The 20,157-nt window shown below is 41.2% G+C and overlaps 1 protein-coding gene across 2 annotated transcripts in view; it reads left to right on the top strand.

Moving 5' to 3' along the window:
- The window catches only part of FNDC3B (fibronectin type III domain containing 3B), a 474,468-nt gene that overhangs the window by 195,219 nt on the left and 259,092 nt on the right, over window positions 1-20,157 (top strand). For both annotated transcript variants that reach the window (XM_073578841.1, XM_073578842.1), the window contains one exon: window positions 18,163-18,239. In XM_073578841.1, coding sequence (XP_073434942.1) covers window positions 18,163-18,239 — 77 coding nt within the window. The remainder of the gene's footprint in view (window positions 1-18,162; window positions 18,240-20,157) is intronic.

Genomic DNA, 20,157 nt, shown 5'->3' with positions numbered 1-20,157 from the left:
AAGGTCCTGCAATGCCTGCTCATGAGGAAAGAGACACAGAAATTCAGAAAAAAAAATATATTACATTTCTAATTGGACCTATATGCTATTATTATTATTATTACACCTACTACATATTGGGATAGAATGTTAATTTTATTCTACATAGCAGCCTCGGCTTTCAGTCTTAGGGGTGGGCTCTCGGGGCTGTCAGTCAATGCCAGGATATGGTTAGAGCCGCTGTTCACCATACACTGAGCGGTGACTGAAGCCACGCCATCCCACCCCTATTCCGCCCGGCAAACTCAAGCTTTCATTTATAAAGTTAATTTCCTCCCATCCGTGGGGCTCTTGGTGAGGGTGCCGTGCAGCTTCAGAACACTATTAACCTGCAGGTTAACAACATATCAGCAGGTTAGTAGTGCTTTTTACATGACCGTTCCCTTTAAGTTAAATTGTAATTTAGATTATCTCTTAAAATTGTGCTACCTTTTGTGACTGTTGAGCAGCATGGTGGAACAATGGTTAGCAATGTCTTCCAGCAATGTGTTTCATATCTGGACAGAATCAACATCTGAGTGGAGTTTGTATGAGTCTGAGTACACCCAATTCCTCCATATTGATCTGCTAATATGGCATTTAGGCTGTAAATACCGTCCGATGTTAGAAATGACATTATCCGTTCAGGTGCAGTAAAGGGGAAGCAAAGACAGAGGCCAAATAGGAACTTTGATTGTGTTCTTTGAATTTTCCTAAAGCCCCTTTAAATATCCAGCTAATGTTTTCTGTACTGGAGAATGCACCACGTTGTTTGATGATGAGTGAATCTGATGATTTCCTGTTGCACTCTGTCATACGGATATTCGTTCATGTTAATTCCATTGGTGATACTTTTTATTAAAGCTGTAGCTCAGACTTCAGTGCTGGGAGTCTGATCTGTTCCCTTGTTGGAAATGTAGTTGAGGCACTGGCAGGAGATGCAGGTGGATGCCATCCTACAGACACAATGTCTGTCTGTGGTTTGGCCAGTAACCCTGAATTCCTGAGATTGTGCCGTCTTTGCTACTCTTCAACCTTGAAAGATTGGCATGTTATTAATACCCTGTCTGTCCTCAAGTTTCTTCTTGTGGGTATAGCATGATGTTTTCATATCAATTTTCTTGTCTTTTTTTTCTTTTTCTTTTTTTAAGAAACTACAAGTATTAGACGCACAGAATCCATTATATCCTGGCAGAGAAGTAGAATGGCTGTATCCTACCGGACAGTTTCATACAATGCATGTTTGTCTGTACACTATGTTTAGAAGGTTGGAGATATGAGAGTATGCCCACATATCAGTACAGAAAAAGTAGGGAAATCCACTGTGACTATGAAATCCACAGAACGAGGAGATGGGACCCGATGATGGTGCTCAATATGTGAGCAAAAGAAAAGTATAGATGCACAGGTGCCTCTAACAAGATTAGAATATCGTTAAAAAGTTTATTTCAGTTCTTCAATACAAAACGTGATCTATTTCACGTTTTTATTTCTGTTAATGTTGATGATTATGGCTTACAGCCAATGAAAACCCAAAAGTCATTATCTCAGTAAATTAGATTACTATATAACACCAGCTTGAAAAAATGATTTTAAAATTCAAAATGTTGGCCTACGGAAATGTATGTTCAGTAAATACACTCAGTACTTGGTCGGGGCTCCATTGGCATCAATTACGGCATCAAAGCGGCGTGGCATGGAGGCGATCAGCCTGTGGCACTGCTGAGGTGTTATGGATGCCCAGGTTGCTTTGATAGCAGCCTTCAGCTCATCTGCGTTGTTGGGTCTGGTGTCTCTCCTCTAACTCTTGACAATACTAAAGGGCTATCACATTGTAGAAGGATCAACTTTATTCTCATTTGCACAAGGAAAGACTAGAAGCAATGGGATGAAATTGAATGGGAGGAGACACAGATTACATATTAGAAAAAAGCTTTTTGACAGTTAGTGATCAATGAGTGGAACAGGCTGCCACGAGAAGTGGTGAATTCTCCTTCAATGGAAGTCTTCAAACAGAGGTTGGACAGACATCTGACTGGGATGATTTAGTGAATCCTGCTTTGAGCAGGGGGTTGGACCAGATGGCCCAGGAGGTCCCTTCCAACTCTACGATTCTATGATTCTATGATTCTACTCCATAGATTCTCTATGAGGTTAAGGTCAGGTGAGTTTGCTGGCCAACCAAACAGTGATACTGTGTGTGTGACATCAGACTGCACTCGAATGATATCCGAGTGCTATACAGTAGCAATGACCATGAACCTAACACAGTGCATGCAGCGTGGTTTTATAGTTGATCAGTGTATGTGCTGCTATACACACCTCACCTTATGTATCCAGGCAACTTCCTAAACCTTGGGAACTTACAAAGAAGAAATGCAAATTACATTTTATTAGAATATTAAATTTTCAACAGAAATTCTGTTAAAATATGTGGAAAGTGTAACATAAAGGAAAGTTGATGGAAAACACATTAGATATGGGTATCATGTAAATGATCAGTAAATTATCCCTTAACGTCCAGGGGTATTTCAGTTTTTGCATTTTAGTTTTTTGCTCCCCTTTTTTCCAGAGCCATAACTTTTTTTTATTTTTTGGTCAATATGGCCATGTGAGTACTTTTTTTTCAGGATGTGCGTACTTTTGAACAACACCATTGGTTTTCACATATCCTGTACTGGAAAATGGGCAAAAAATTCCAAGTGTGGTGAAATTGCAAAAAAAGTGCAATTCCACAGTTGTTGTTGTGTGTGTTTTTTTTTTTTTTTTTTTTTACCATGTTCATTAAATGATAAAACTGACCTGCCATTATGATTTTCCAGGTCATTACGAGTTCATAGAGATCAAACATGTATAGGTTCTTTTTTGTCTCAGTGGTGGAAAAAAAATTCCAAATTTTGTATATATATATATATATAAAAAAAAAAAAGAAAATAAATAAATATATATATATATATATATATATATATATATATATATATATAAATCGCCATTTCTGATACTTGTAGCATTTTCGTTTTTTGTGATCTGGAGTTGGGTGAGGGCTTAAAATTTGCGTGCCGAGCTGGTGTTTTTAATGATACTATTTTGATGCAGATACAAAACTTTGATCGCCCGTTATTGCATTTAAATGCAATGTTGCGGCGACCAAAAAAAATATAATTTTGACTTTTTTTTCCCCTGGTTACTCCGTTTAGGCCTGTTACACATTTCCGTCTTTTTTTTGTCAGTCAAAATCCGTCATAGGTGACAAAAACGGATCCGTTTCCGTTGTGGGCCAAACGGATGCTACAGGATCCGATTTAGGGTCGCATCCGCTGCAGACGGGAAGTGGAAGAAATTTAAAGGAACCACGGCCTGAGAGAGAGAGAGAATATCACGGACTTTCAGGAACACTATTCAGGGTTAAAATCCCTGGCAGAGCAAATCTGGCGGGCATGCGCAATAGAAAATAGCGGACCGTCGCTCAGAAAAACGTTTCAGAGTCCGTCTCCTCCGCCGGGAGCCGCTACAATTCTGATGGATCCGTCAAAAAATGGACGCGACGGACGACCGTCAGTCAAAATCCGCCGCTAATGTAAGTCTATGGGGGAAAAAAACGGATCCGCAAAAAAAAGGGGCGGATCCGTTTTTTCTAAAACTGACGGATTTTGACTGACGTCAAAAAACGGAAATGTGAAACAGGCCTTAGCAGTCGGGTTAATTCTTTTCTTATATTGATTGGCAATTCTGAACGCGGCAATACCAAATATGTGTATATGTGATTTTTTAATTTTTTTTTTTTTTAATTTTTTTTATATTATTATTTGGAATGGCGAAAGAGGGGTTATTTGAACTTTTTTTTTTTTTTTTTTTTAATGTTTTTTAATACTTTTTTTACTTCTTGCATGCTTCAGTAGTCTACATGGGAGACTAATAGCTGCACTACTTCGATCTGCTCTGCTGCACACAGGCGATAATCAGATCATTGCTCATAGCAATCTGGCTTTGACAACCATAGACATCTGCTGTAGATCTTTGGTTGTCATTCCAACCCATCGGTGACCTGCGATCATGTGACGGGGTCACTGATGGGCGGGATAAAGGACGCGCTTCCGGGAAGCGTAAGTTAAATGCCACTGTCAGAAATTGACAGCAGCATTTATCTAGTTAACAGCTGTGGGTGGATCGCAGTTCTAGCTGCAGCTGTTGCAGGCACATGTCAGCTGTATATATCGGCTGACATGTGCCTGGAAAGGTGCTGGCTCCGGCGCTGGGGGAGTCCGACGTGGGCGCATTATTACACCCATCGTTGGAAAGGGGTTAATTAATGTATTAGACACACAGTGTTGGTAGAGGTAAACTAATGGTATGTAGATATAAAACATTTATACGCTATATGGCTTGATAAAATAGCATAGCAAAAATTCAATCCTAATGTCCAATATAAACGTACCATGTATATGAAGAGACATTGACCAGAAAAGTAAATACCTCAGAGCTCCATTTCAATGAATATAATGCAAGTTTTTCTGAAACTTTCCCCAAAAATGTAGATCAACCTGATCATCTCTCCTCCTTCTCTAGAATACCCTACCTGCAGATCAGGATACCATGCGTAACATGACAATTTAAGAAAAGTGTCCTTAGAAAAGGAGGCTTACTTGGCATATTGGCTATATGAAGGGAACGCACTAAACTTGTGATGAACTTTCACAAAAAATAAGAAATGGCAAAGAATTTAACTTACGGCTGACCTCGGTTTTGCTGTAAGAACTTTCCCATTGGAAATCAAATGCAGTTCCTTGGTGGAGCAGGATTAGCCTTCTGTCTATATATTTAGGCTCATGCAATTCCATAAGTCTTTATTAACTAAAAGCACTGGAGGGCATTGTGCAAAGCTGTTTTGTGGCCTGTGATATCGTAATGAACTTCTAGAACATTCTGTTTATCTATATTTTCAGTGGACAACATGTCTATACATTCATGTTGTCCCATAAGTTCATGTTGTGTTGTCCATCTGTTTATTCCCCTCATAACATTATAGACTATCTGCACTTTACTCTAAAGCACCACTATTTCCAATAAATCGCTGTACCTAGAATGCTTTAGAATACGTTGCCTTTGGGCTGATGCTTGGATGGTCTCCGATAAGTAAAACCTTATGCTCATGAAGGTCATCAGGAAGACAGACCACGGGATACATAGTCTAAATAATGGATTGGATGAAACAAAATTTTCATATGGCTCAAACTAAGATAAATGGATGCTTATTGTAATACTTATGTGAATGTAGGTTCATTGTCTATTAAAGTTTACTTCTTTCGTGCTGTTATCTAGAATGTCGGCTCTAAAATATGTATAGTAAAATTCAATTATGGCTCTGTGATGAAAAGCAGTGCTTTCAGGATCGGCTTTTGAAGCCTATAGAAAATATTAATTGTGCCTCAAATGAGTTGTGATTTTATGATCATCTTACTGCGAAACGGGTTAAATATGCATTCCACACATAGCACAAATGTAAGTGTTCTATCCATATGCCATGACATCAGAAAAACGGGCATGGAAATCAACACAAAGGTTAATTACTAGACCGTGTCTTTAAAGATGCGCCATCTGATTTCAGACTTTTTCAAATTTTGAATCCGTGAATTAGAAACGTCTGTTGTGTCTCACAAGCGGGAACAACCTGTGATGTATATTCTCTGTGTTGAGTTTTTTTCCTCCAATTAGCAAATTCCCTGTTGTTGCTAGGTAGAATTAGACTGTGTGAAGATTGTCCCTAGGTCCATCCCGTAGCTGAGCTCTGTATTAGGTTGCTCCTCCCTTCTTCTGTAGTTTAGCCTACAGCAGCCATGTTACGCCCACAGGGCATGAAGATGTATAGTGTACTCACAAGACCACTGATGGTGCAGTGGTAGCTGTATACCCAATACACAAGAGACAGGAGAATGAGCTTCAAAAAACCAAGGATGTTTATTAAAGGAAGCAAACAAATGGAAAAGGTGCCTGAGGGAAGAACCCTCTGGACCACGACACAGAACCACGTGGTGGAGCACCTGGCAAGGCGTACCCCTATACAGGGGCTCCCCCGTCGCAACACCAGGTGATCTTAATGCCGTGATACCCGGACCAGAGGGACGACCCATACAGACCGTATAGAGGAGGTGGCGAGAATCCTGGAAGGTCTGTGAAAACTCAGAAAGGCTGATCTAGCCGGCAATGATATCTGGATGATTCCAAGAGGAGAGCCTTGGTCAGTCTGGGGTAGAAACCAGAGTGACCAGAAGGATCCAGAAGAGGGAACTGCCAGCAGAGGATTCTGAGGAGACAGAGGTATTAGAATATTGCAAACACCAGCCTTCAGAATGCAGAGCACAGCAGAGTGTGGCCTGAGTGGGAGGCAGAGATCCCACAGAATGAACACGTTGTTCAGGCACGTCCCTCAAGGGGAGGATGCCTTTTTTGCACAGAACATCACAGCACAGACAGCCCTAATAGAGAACAGGTGCCCTGCTGTTTTAAGTATGTGCAGGAAGCGGGGCGCTTCTCCTAAGAGCATTAACAGGAGACCTGCCAAGAGGATGCAGGTTCTTAGCAGAGAAAGGAGCCACTGATTGTCTGGAGCCAAGGACACTGTGTGTAGTACCAGTGGAGCTGCGAGATAGGCGCTGGTCTCCCTGCGCAGCAGAGACCGGGCCTGCAGCTGAGGGCATGACAAGCCATTACTGAAGATGCATGTGTACTCCCCTGTACAGATTACTCCTTTTTACCTACTGTTCATTGTAAACTAATACAAGATTTTGGAAGAAAACAGCATCGTTTCTCCTGGTCTTTCTACAGCTGCATTGGCAGTCGAGTTAAAACTATCTGCGGATGCCTGGTGGTGTGAGTACGAGTTATACTATTATCTAAGAACCTGATAATTAGAACGCTTGGAATTTGCAGCCATTAGGAAGAGGCAGAATAACGTCTAATTCAGGGGTCTGCAACCTTTTTTCAGTATGGCATGCGGATTATAAAAAACAAATGTATAGTTCTTTGCGTCTCATGTCGTTTGAAATAAAGCAAAACAAATTGGTGTGGGATTTCCCATTGTGATATTGGGCTACTTCTATGATGGATAGGTTTACAGTTGTATTTTCAACCTATTTGATTGGTGTTTCCTGAATTTTAGAGACCTGAAAGTCACCTGTGATTTATAACATAATGTTTTAAATGGAAATTAAGCACAGGGGCATACCAATATAATTTAGTACCTTAAATGTAGATACTTGGTAAAGAAGAAAAGTAGCACTCAGTGCCATCCTTGGTTCCAAGCGCACTGTCTCTTCATGGATTGGCTCCGCACACTTCACCAGCCCTGCCTCATCTACAACTATACTTCTCCAGTTAAGCTTATTTGGACATTATGCCCCTTGCCAGCCTGGTGTTATGCTCACCTGGCATAGTATTGTTAAAGGTTTCTATTCTAGTACATGGTCTTGCCATTTGTAGGCTAAGGCCACCACTCCACCAATGCAGGTTTAACCTTCAAATTAGTGGCCATTGGCCAACCACAGGTGGGCTGGTTTTGGAAACAAACGAACTGTAAGATTTTTAACCCCCCCTAATGCATAATTGCATATACTGTATATATGTACGTGATGGCAGAAATGACGGCGTGTAGAGAAGGCTCGGGAGCTACGGTAAGCTCGCTCAAAACGTGACTGAATTACACAGCTGAAATCTGTTTCTAACAGCAGGGACAAGCTCTAATTTAGTGCTGTTAACTATTTATACACCTCTGTCAATCTCTGACAGCGATGTTTTAGTGGAACGTGCATTGGTGCGTAGTGCGGAGCAGGAATTGTTATATACTGCAATCCATTGTCAAGGCAAAGTATAGTAAAAGATTGAGCGATAATTTTTTTTAGTCCCTTTAGAGAACTTGAACATGCAAAGTAGAAAACATGAAAAAAAGTTTTAAAGGGAACCTTCCATGTATGATGGCTCTGTTACTTTGCAGATATAGGGTTAGGGTAAGTGCACACGGAGTTTTTTGGTGGTGCGGATTTTGTAGCGAAATCCGCAGATAAATCTGCGGATTTGCCTGCGGTTTCATACCTCATAATGGATGAGGTGTGAAACCGCGGCGGTTCTGCACAAAAGAATTGACATGCTGCGGATTGTAAACCGCAGCAAAACCGCACGGAAAAATCCGCAGCATGTGCACTGCGTTTTTTTTTATACATAGGAAATAAAGGTACTGTACAACGCAGCAGAATCTGCTGCGGACCCGCAGAGCCAAAACCGCTGCGGATCCGCAGCAGAATCCGCAGTGTGTGCACATACCCTAAATCTGCACATTAATAGTGTTATGAAGGTGCATGGCTGTTGAACTGAAAGTGCATCACCCAGAAGAAAATAAGCTTAATTTCTCTCAGGAGTCGCTTGCTTTCAGTCATACAGGTGTACCCGGAGTAATTAGTCACAGGTGATAGCACTGACGGCGGCAGCTGTAACTACTCCCCAGCACTGCCTCAGCTTTGCACTAATGCACTGTAAAGCCATCTGTCAGAAATGTGTCTTCATTATCCTCTGCCACTGGCATCGGTACTAGTTTATATGGGAGTAGTTGTGGCATCACAACTCAACCTGTCCTAGGTTTAAAAAAAGAAAGAATGACTCTGCGTCTCCAGCGCTGTCTCTCTGTTACTGCTCCTGCTCTTTGTTGATACAGCTGAATGCAGCAATCGCATGCTGTGGTCTTGGCAAATAGGAGAATAGCTATGGGCAAATCAACAATGAAGTCACTGAACAAGGTCTTCAAATTGAGGAACATTTCACTGGTGAAGAAGACTGCTCGAACATAGTCTGGTCTTTTCTGTGTTAACATACGGATGCGAAACCTTGTCGATAAAGACACAAGACAGAAGTGTTGGAGGAGGATGTTATCAATACCATGGATGGCAAGAAGAACAAACAAATCAATCTTGGAACGAATGAAGCCAAACTTGTTATTCGAAGCAAGGATCACCAAGCTACGATTTGCCTACTTGGACACGTCGTAAAAAGAGAGCAATCGCTGAAGAAGGACTTCATGGTTGGGAGAATATAAGGAACAAGGCAAAGATCAGCAGACAGATGGCTTGATACAATCAAAATAACGGCGTAGAAGAACTTGGTGGACCTATTTAGGCTTGCACAAGATCGACCTTCTTACAGACTGTTCACCTATCAAGTCGCTATGGCTCGAGATTGAGCCGAATGACGTGAAAAAAAAGGCTTTGCAAAGACTTGATAGAATGGCCAGGATTAATGAAGGGTAATTATTTTTAGCTAGGGTAGGCCTGCAGATTAAGAACACCAGGAAACCCCATTCAAGTTCCTCAAGCCAGTTTAGTAAGGGAAAAAAAAATCTGCCTATAGTTCTGTACAAGAATGAGAACCAATTACCGTAATAAACATTTCATGGCCAAGTTGTGTTAATGCAGCAAATGGTGTTGTGCTTACATGATGCAAGGTGCCATGTAGAAGTTGTCGTTGTCCTGAATGTATAGTGTTATTTAAAAAAAAAAAAGCTAAAATGTTTAAGATTCCAATTTGTGCTAAATGATTCCCGTCTGGTGAGAGGCAGAAGAATGCACAATAACGTTAAAGACAAGGAGATTTGTGTCTGAATCCTTCCGTGGTGTGTGAATGCACACAGTCTGTCGCTTCTTTCTGTGCACGAATAGGAATCCTGATGTTTGCGGAGTGGATGGCTGGACATACTGTCCAAACAGAGCTGTGTTTGCCAACTGAGAACATATTGCAATCTCTGTGAGGCACCCTACCATGCCTTCAATGGCTCCTCTTGTGCTCCACACTTTGGCGAAAGGGAAATACATTTTCTCATTCTGAAGCCTTCCCTGTTAGTTGTGTGAGGTTTTACTTGAGAAGGGACCTCAGTGAAACGTAGCTTAAGCAGGCAGCATCAACGCAATCGTCCTCGTTGTGCATTCTAGGCATGGAGGGCTGCAGACGGAGATCTGGTAAACTCGCTGCTATAAGCTACTTAACTCATTGTCCTTGCGTGACTTGAGAAAGCTGTATCGGAAAAGTCAAGTTAATTTGTACGGACAATCCCACTTTCTGAACACACAGGAAATCGAGATCAGTTGTGGGAATGTGTTTTTTTCCCTATCAAACAGTAACCATATAATCACATATTGTAAAAAGTGCAAAATCAGAAAGTCAGCAGTGATTTAAAATAGAATGTTTAAGAAAAAAATCACATACAAGGTTATCTAGGAAATATAAATATGGTTAAATGAACACTTCCCAATGGATACAAGTGTCTCATTCATAAAGCCACTTTATGGGCGGATATTGTTCTATACAGCGAAAGTTGACGTCATATCTGCTTTTCAGTTAAATTATGAGTAGATCCAGGTGAAAACCAGCCATCGTAGTATTCCATAAAAAATGTAAGTCTATTGCTCTGATAATTATTTATATAGCACCATTAATTCCATGGTGCTGTACATTAGACAGGGTAACATTAAAATACAAATATCACTTACAGTAAGCAAAACTAACAATGACAGACTGATACAAAGGGGAGAGGACCCTGTCCTTGCGGGCTTACATTCTACACGATTATGGGGAAGCAGACAGTAGGTCGGGGGTTGCAGTGACTCCAAAGGTGTTGAGGTGGCCGCATGGTCATTGCAGGTTGTAAGCTTTTTTGAAGAGATGGGATTTCAGGTTCCATCTGAAGGATCAAAATGTGGTGGATAACCCGACGTGTTGGGGCACAGAATTCCAGAGGATGGGGGATATTCTGGAGAAGTCTTGGAGGTGATTGGGTGATGTGCAAATAAGCGTGGAGGAGAGGAGGAGGTCTTGGGAGGACCAGAGATGACGTGAGGAAAGATATTGAGAGATTAGTTTGGAAATTAACAGAGGAGAAAGGTTATGGATGGCTTTGTAGCTCTGTGTTAGTAGTTTAAACTCAATACGCTGGGAAATTGGGAGCCAGTGAAGGGGTTTGCAAAGGAGGGAAACAGGAGTGTAGTGAGGAGAGAGATTAATTAGTCGGGCAGCCGAGTTAAGGATGGACTGGAGGGGTGCGAGCGTGTTAAGCCCCCGTCACACACAGCGATCCATCTAGCGAGATAGCTGCTGAGTCACAAATTTTGTGACGCAACAGCGATCTCACCAGCGAGATTGCTGTGTGTGACACCTATCGGCGACCGGCTCCCCTGCCGGGTATCGCTGATCGTTGTGGAAAGCCCTGGACATTTTTTTTGATCGTTTGTCTCCTGCTGGCCAGCACGCATCACTGCGTGTGGCAGGCGGGAGATCAGCGAGCTGGAGCTTGTAAACAAGGTAAAAAGCAGGTTTCTAAGCGCGGCGCTTAGAAACCCTCTGTGTACCTTAGTTACCAGCGCGATGATGCAGGGAGCTGGTAACGAAGGTAAACAGCGGCTTTCTAAGCGCCGCGCAGCGCTTAGAAACACGCTGTTTACCTTGGTTACCAGCTCCCTGCACCAGCGCGCTGGTAACTAAGGTACACCGCGACGCGCGTGCTCGTCGTCGCTGGTGCTGATCGCTGGCGAAGCTGCCTGTTTGGCAGCTTACCAGCGATCCTGTAGCGACACACCAGCGATCCTGACAAGTTCATATCGTTGTCGAGATCGCTGGTGAGTCGCTATGTGTGACGGGGCACTTAGAAGGTAGGCCACAGAGGAGGATGTTGCAGTAGTCGAGGCGGGAGATAATTAGGGCATGCACAAGCATTTTGGTAGAGTGAGGGTTGAGGAAAGGATGGATTCTGGAAATATTTTTGAGCTGGAGGCGACAGGAGGTGGTGAGAGCTTGGATGTGCGGTTTGAAGGGCGGCATACTCATGGGTTACTCCGAGGCAGCGGATTACCGGGACGGAAAAGTGTGGATTTATTTATTGTGATCGATAGATCAGGTAGGAAAGTTATGTGAGATGGAGGAAAGATAATTAGTTCAGATTTGTCCACATTGAGTTTGAGGAAGCGAGAGGAGAAGGAGGAGGATATGGCTGATGGACACTCTGGGATTCTGGTGACATCTGGGCCTGAGAGGTAGATCTGAGATTAAAAACATGAGTGGCAAAGAGCAGCAAAAGAATAAGGGCCACACTGGCCAGAATCTAGTTGCCCAGATGCCTGAATAGATGTGCGTCTGTTCTCTACCATTGTTGTGTATATTTTTAGTTATTTTTTTTTTGCTGCTCTTTGCTACTCAAGTTTTTAATCTGAACAATAAACTTCAATTTTTTTATGGATTACTATGAATGCTGGCTTCTACATGGATCTACCGATATTACTACAGAGGTCGTGCATCGGACAGGTGAGCTCATTGCCCTTTTTATTGGTTAGTATTCCTTGTGTACTGTGTAGTCATTTAAAGATTTTGTTTTTTTTGGCAGATGACGCAAGTATCTCATAAAAGTCTAATTAGTGGGGTTGCCCTGTACATAGCTGAGAAATGCACATTAAAATCAAAGAAAGATCGAAAGTTGTTAAGTTTCCCGATTAAAGGGGTGGTGGTGTATTTATTGTCAGTCTTTGTTAAAGGGACACAGTCACCACAGTATAATTGTGCCAACTAAGTACAGGTGCCCGGTGCATCATGGAAGGGCCAAACCGTTCATTGCACCTTACCACTTACTTGGTTTCCATCTATCTCAACCCTTCTCTGGCTCTATAAAGCCAGAGCTGTCAATCAAAATAGCAAGGGCGGAGAACAGGGAAAACAAGCAGGTGGAAAGGTGCAGTGATCTGTTTGGCTGCACCAAGGGTCCACCGAGCTCCTATTCGTGGTTTGATCACTCATTCTGGGCTGACTCCCTTTAAAGTCAGTTAGAAAAGTGGAAATGGGCGAGTGACTTCAATGAACTTAAAGTTATGACTTGTATGTTGAATGGGAACTTTATCTGGGCAGCCTGGTGCTTGCAATCGAACAGATGGAATCCCACCAATTAAATGATCACAGTTTTGTGGCATACTTTAATTAAATGGCATGCTCTAAGCATCTTCGATGGAAATTACATCAAGGTATGCAATTGCTAAAGCAGAAGAAGCGTAAAGGGAATGTGTAATCAGAAAATGAACTATTGCTTAAGTAAGGGTTTTGTGTAATGTGTTTTTTTTTTTTTTTCTTTTTTGCCAAAGTTTTTTTCACTCCAAAATTTTTATTAGCAAAAAATTAATTGGTAATCTTTCAATTTTCACATTGACCATTGAGATTATTTTTAGATTATTTCTTCCTGTCCCTTCAGGAAGAGTTTACAGCAGTTTACTTATCAGATTACAGTGACAGGTAACACTTGTATACTCAGCTGATTACACAGGTTCCACCAGTCAGAATATTAGCAGTGATGTCACAGCTAACAGTTCTCCCTTCTCTTCATAATGACCTTTGCGCACACACATTAGATGATAGGGTCTGAATCTGTTCATTGTGGCTAATGTACATGTGAATATCCTGAAGCAGGGAGATGCAAACTAAAAAAAAAGCCCCATTGACTTGTATGAAAATTGTAAGCTTTCTATTTCTTATTTTAAATAAACTTTGCGATCGGGAACAGAAACATTGAAAACTTTTTGTTTTTTATAAAATACATTTAAAACAAAACCCTGATTTAAGCAATGGATCATTTTCTGATGACACATTCCCCTTACAGTTTTTCTGTGGAAGCTTTAGTCCCTTACTGTGTAGCATTTTCCATTAAGGAACCCTCATAATGGTTATTTGCATCTTCTATTTGCTGTATCCTGTTACTTCTGACTGAATGATTGCGTCCAATTGTGTATGTTCCCTATATAAATAAAATTCCTCTAAATTATAATGTGGTCGCGTCTTTCTACTTGTAAACGTGTCAAGCTGGAATGTCACATAATGGGCAGTTCAGCGTGCAGATCTTTAGCATAGAACTTCAAAGCTGTCTTGGGTAAATAGTAAAACGTTTTTGAACATCGTTTTAACCAAGAGCTATATTTGTTAAACCCAGCAACACTTTTAAAGAAGATGCTTGTATTGAGATAGCTGTGTTGTGGCAGGAAGGGATTACAATATTTGCATAACCATAAGTCTTGAGGAATGCATGGTCACAGCAACCGCATTCAAGCTTGCAAGCTCCATTTTTTTGTGTGCCGGATCCTTCAGGGGACAGTCATTTAAAAGGTCACAAGGAGTAAATAGAGGAATTTGGAAATGGGAATTCCAGCTAACCTCCTAGTGTCATTGATAGCTGATCCAGCTTGACAAAGATGAAGTGGGAAGCGTGTTTTTAAAGTATATCGAGCCAATGAAGGGCATATTTGTAGATTTTATCAGGAAAAAAAAGGGGACACCATGAAAGTGACTTGCTTTTTTTTTTTTTTACTTTTGTAAGCAGAATTTCAGGCTTTTTGTGTTTCAGTTGTCGTTTATATGTTAATGCATGTATGCATACATATCCATGTATTTAAAGGGGATGTTTGGACATCGCATATTGATAACCTAATCTCGGGGTAGGTCGTACATATCAGAATGGTGGAGGTTTGACAGCAGATATTTCCACCAATTAGTCGTTACCTGACACTATTCAAATCAATTGTATAAAACCTGACCAGCACCTCCTTAGTATGAACAGGTGCAAGCTGCAATGACTACATTCAATATAAAAAGAAAACACAGCAGCACTCTGTAAGGGCCAAGATATATGAAAACACTGGCTGTGTTGTTACTCAATAAGATGGACTTAAAAAAATTCAAAGTTCTTAACGCGTAAATTGGCCAATTCATGTACGCCCACTAGCCACGGTAAGGTGACACTTTTCTGTCTGACACTTTTTGGCTGCCTTCTGTCTGACTTTGCACTCCTGCCAATAATTGTAGGTGCGCTAGCCCCAGAGTGGCATGTTCAGTAGGATAGGATCCATCAGAGAAGTGTCACCTTGCCGTGGTTGATGAGCATGCATGAACTGGCCAATTTATTTGTGAAGAACCTTGATTTTTTGTAAGTACATCTTATTGAGTAAAAACACAGCTTAGATCTAGGCCCTTACATAGTTCTGCTGTGTTTTTTCTTTTTATATATTATGCAATGGTACATAATGGAAACAATTTTCTACTGACCAGAATAGCAACTTCCTTGGTATAATCCAAGGATTCTGGCAACTAAGACTGATGTTTTCTGATATGATTCATTTTGAATTCATGGAGTAAGGTGATGACCATGCCCATGTAATTGGGGAGTGAATTTTTCATGTGAAAACTAAATAATGGCAATAAAGAACATGAATAGAATAATTTGTTGGATACCCTAAATCACTATGCACAAAATTCTAGTGAAATATTAGATCATCTTCTGTATAGGTCAATTAAAGTGTTGCCAGATCAAGTAGTTGCTAGCCATGAGTCATGAGGAAATAGCTAGATTTTGAGCTATTAGTGGACACTTTACTGAAACTGTATCTCATGTAGATGAAGCTCTAGATTGTGGATAGTAAAATTCCATCAGGTCGACTCGTCCTTCCTTTCTTCAATCTGGTGTAAGGCAGCGCTTACTGAATGTATTGCGGGACACTCGCTTGGCAATGGGATGAAGGCACATAGCACGTTTTTCTCACAAAAAAGTCTATGCGGTTTATTATGCAACTCATAAATCTCTGTAGGTCATGTTACACATCACAGACCTCACATAGTCCATAGCACTAAGTAATATATGGCTTTGAATCGCGGTCCCTAAACACGTCGGACTTCAAATTGTCCAGTTACCGTGAGCGACCGCTCGCGGAACAATTCATTAACATCCACGGAACATAACAAGCACCAACAGTCTGTTCCAATGGAAGATACTTGTCTGCCCTTACTATAACCCCCTTGTCTGGAGTTATCTTACAGGAGCTCCTGCTCCACACGCTGACCCCTTGTCAGTCCTGGCTTCTGGGGAAGCTGCGTAACTGGGATCACCGTCTCACCCGATGCCTTGGGACAAATTCTCAGACAGTCTCTGACAGTCCAAATTCTCAGAAGCTTCCACAACACAGTGCCATCACAGACTCTGCGAGTACATTGTCTCACCCTGTGCTATTCAGGAATCCAGTCCACCCGCAGGACCTTCCAACACAGCGACCATCCAGGTCCACGGCCTCCCCATGTACTAGTCAGGAAGTCCATCCACTCATAGGACCTTCCAACACCCAGGCCTGACCTCTTGCAGGACCTTACAACCTAGACCATGTGACCCAAACCATGGTCACAATATGTAGCTGAAACCACCCCCATAGGTGGGAGGTGTGTGTGGTTATCCAGTCCCGCCCAGCTCCGGCTAACCCTGTAAGCCCTCCCAGTATAAACAAAAACAAAGCTCGTGGAAATACAGGTCCCAGAGCAACATTTTCAGGCTTACAGTGCAGAGTGTCTCCTCTGACGCGTACCGGCCATTTACAACAATGCCGGTCACTGTCTCACACTGTCACTAGTCAGTACATTTTGCATGGTCTTCAGCCAGGGATCTCTGATCCATATGTGGAGTAGGTGCTGATCGGAAATAAAAAAAAAAAAAAAAAAAATGCTGGGAACAAAATCTAAGAACCCGACGCAAGAAGAGAATCATATCTCTGAAAATGTAGTTGGCAATAGCAGGGATGTGCTGCCTCACTCTTCATATTTTTTGAATGGACAGAGAGTGTTCAAGTAGTCCGAAGTCAAAGCAGACTAAGTATCCAGAGTGGGTTAGTCCAAAAAGAAATGCTCAAAGGGAAAGCTGGGTTAGAGCACCAGTATAGCAATCAAATAAATGCATCAACATAGAATATGACCACTATTGGTAGCTGTGTGTGATAGACATAAGAAAGTAAAATGGGGTACCGAACCCCACCCTGCTTTTCATCTGCTGACTTGCCTGCTTTTGATCATCAGTGGGGCTGCCACTAATTCAAGCTGTGTATTGTCCATGTGCCGCCCATTGACTCTGTGACAGAGTTACATAGACCAAAGTGATGTTCTCTAGCAGAGAGGATCAGAGCGTGGCTAGTTGAATATATGACAGATTACATTTTTTTAATAGGTTGTCCTTTGAAGGCCTGTTTTTAATGGGAACTGACATAACTTCTGCAAACCTTGGTGATCAGCTGGCATTACTAAAGGGGCAATGCTCAAAGGCTTACCCAATTTGAAATAAATCATGCGTAAATCCTGTTTATTAATGCCAACTTTCTGCCCTAGTATTGGACTATTAAAAATCAATGCACACATAACCTGCACCTACCAAAGGCACTCCCATTTCTATAGCTTCTAGTGATGTCCCTGTAAATATTGCCACCTTCACTATACCAATGTTGGAGGGAGGCTTACTAGATTCTTGAAAATGTCATTCTATATTTTATGATTTTAGATTTTCTTTATGCAAGTGTTCCTATATGTGTAATACTGTTTCTCTGACATTGATAAGATAAAATATATTACACCAGTCTGGTTTGTCATGGATCTGTAGACGCCTTTAAAATGTAATTTATAGCAAATAAAAGTCCTTCAAAGCGAGCAGCTATTTAATTATGGTATAGATTTCGTTACAGTGTCAAAATATTGAAGCAATATAGACTACTACTATGTGACGTGGCGCTAGTAGCATTGTGCTTTAGATGCTACTTTTGTACAGAGTTTTAGCCATAGAAAAGCATTTAGAGGGGTTGCATGTCTCGCAACAGCAATGATCAGACAAATTGTCTGTGACTATTTTTATAGCTGCGATTTTGATGTAAAACAAAGTCCAAATCGCAGATAAGTCAGTCGCCTGCGCCATACCTTGAAGTCTATGGCAAGTGAGTCACTTGCAATCTGCGACTATAAATCCAGCACATTTACAAATATTTGCAAATACGTTGCAGGTTGTCACAGGTCACGTTAAGACACTTTGGAATATTAGATGTGACATATACAATTTCAATGTCGTGCAACACAAGTGTAGCTGTAGCCTAAGTTGTGTGATTTGTACAACAGTCACACCCCAAGAGAAAGGAATGGGAACCAAAAGCATTGCACCACTGTGATGCTTTATTTTCATGAATTGCAACTCAATGTGAGAAAAAATCTATACTACAATGTGATTGTGCCTCATGAGGTTAAAAATGGGTGTCAACAGAAAGAGTTAATTTGTTTTTTACTTTATTTTAGGTCCTGCAGAGGTTCCAATGATGTCTCCGAATGGTTCCATCCCACCAATACACGTACCTCCAGGTTACATTTCACAGGTATATTCAGTCGTTCTCAGATGCCCTTATACAGTATGTTGGGTTCTCATTTAAACAGCACGTTCCTTTGTATACCCATGGATTGAAAAAAAAACACATGTTTATACATATTTGGAGATATACCATAGCCCTTTTTTTGCCTCCCACTCCCTCCCTCCATAAAATAACGTATACATTTTATTTTCTGTTATTTAGAATGTAAAGCAGTATGTTTCGACATGTCTAAAATGTGCACCTTTTCGATAAACTTAAAAAAAAAAAACACGTAAAAAACCCCCAGCAACCCAAAAATTAACTTTAAGGATGTAGTCTTCGCTATTGTGTGTTGGGGACCTTTAGTTTTTTGCAATTTAAATATGTATATTTTTAAATGTACCTAGTGTTAGAAACAAAAAAGCTAAAACTCTTTTGGGCCATTGTAGATGTATATTTGGTGTAGTGCAACCAAAAATGTTGGATATATCTGACATTTGTGCGTCATCAGTGTGACACTAGTGTGTGGGGAAAAAGCAGTACAGTATGCGCTGTTCCGAGGCGGGTGCTGAAGACAGCTTGGATCACTGTTGCCTGGTTTCCCTGTGCTCAGCATGACCAGGCGACAATAATGGTATTTGTGTTCAGCACCTCCTGTGTACCTTGAGAGTAAAATAAATAAGTTAAATAAAATGACGTTGCCTCCCGCATCATTTTCAGAATTTGCAGAGTGAAAGCTCATGGCTGGGGGCTAATGTTACTAATCTGGGAAAGGGGCAGTATCCCAAAACGTTACCAGCCTGTTAATAATGTAGGGTCCCCCTATAAATTCTAACCAGCAAAGGCTAAACAAACAGCTGTGGGTGATATTAATAGCCTGGGAAGGGGCCAGGGATATTGGCCCCTCTCTCAGGCTAACAACATCACCCCTCAGCCGGCCCAGAAATGGCGCATCCATAAGATGTGCCAAATCTAGTGTTTAGCCTCGCTCTTCTCACTTGCCCTGATGCAGTGGCAAGTGGGGTAATAGGGTTTGGGGTTGTTGTTGCTTTGTATTGTCAGCTGACATGAAGCCCAGGGGTTAGTAATGGAAAGGCGTCTAGAAGTCATATTGTAAAAAATACACAGCCAGAATAAAATCCTTCAATTGAAAGAAAGACTCCTCTTTGTTTGAAATAAACACACTGCACCCACTTCTTCCCATTTATTACTGTAAAAATTCGTAATAAAAAACATATTCTTCTCCTGTCCGACAACAATCCATTTATCCCACGAAGAAGTACAGTACTACTACTATTTCTATGCCTACTATTTCTATGCTTACTATTACTAATTACTACGCCTACTACACCATAGAGGCAGCTTAGACTTTGCACAACATGGAGGAGCACAGAGGGACTGCAGCTGTCTGGGATTCGGAGGAACAGTGCGCTCCAGGGGCTATGGCCATCTTCAGTGCAGTGCTTACAAGCATTGTGCATGTTCAACCACAGCTAGTAAACGGCAGCAGTGGTTGGTATCAAAGGTGACAAGCCGTAAACAATAAAAATTAGAATTTTAATTTTCATGGGAGGGGATTTTAAGAAACACTAAATTTTGTTTTTCAATTATACCTACTTTGTAGTTGAAAAAACATTTTTATTCTACTTTTCCTTCATTTACGTTCTACACAAAGTATTGAATAAAGTATGCTCATGTGAAAGTGCGAGAAAGTCTATAGACAGGGAAACTACATTCTGCTAGAAGGTGAAAAAGCAACTTTTCCCTAATCACAAATACCACAATGTTTCATATGTTCACATGTAATGCTGATTTATGAAAAAAAAGAATTACAGCGATAACTATGGATTAAGCAGTAAAGAACATGACCCGATCACCATGGTCATGTGTCTGTGGTAATGCAGTGCAATACAGCAGAGTGTTTCTCAAGAGTTATTTTCCATTA

This window comes from Dendrobates tinctorius, unplaced genomic scaffold, assembly GCF_039654945.1.
Source record: "Dendrobates tinctorius isolate UK_male_01 unplaced genomic scaffold, ASM3965494v1 ptg000060l, whole genome shotgun sequence".
Taxonomy (NCBI): Eukaryota; Metazoa; Chordata; class Amphibia; order Anura; family Dendrobatidae; genus Dendrobates; species Dendrobates tinctorius.
Note: the sequence above shows the minus strand (reverse complement) of the source record. Positions and strands in the feature narration are given on the sequence as shown.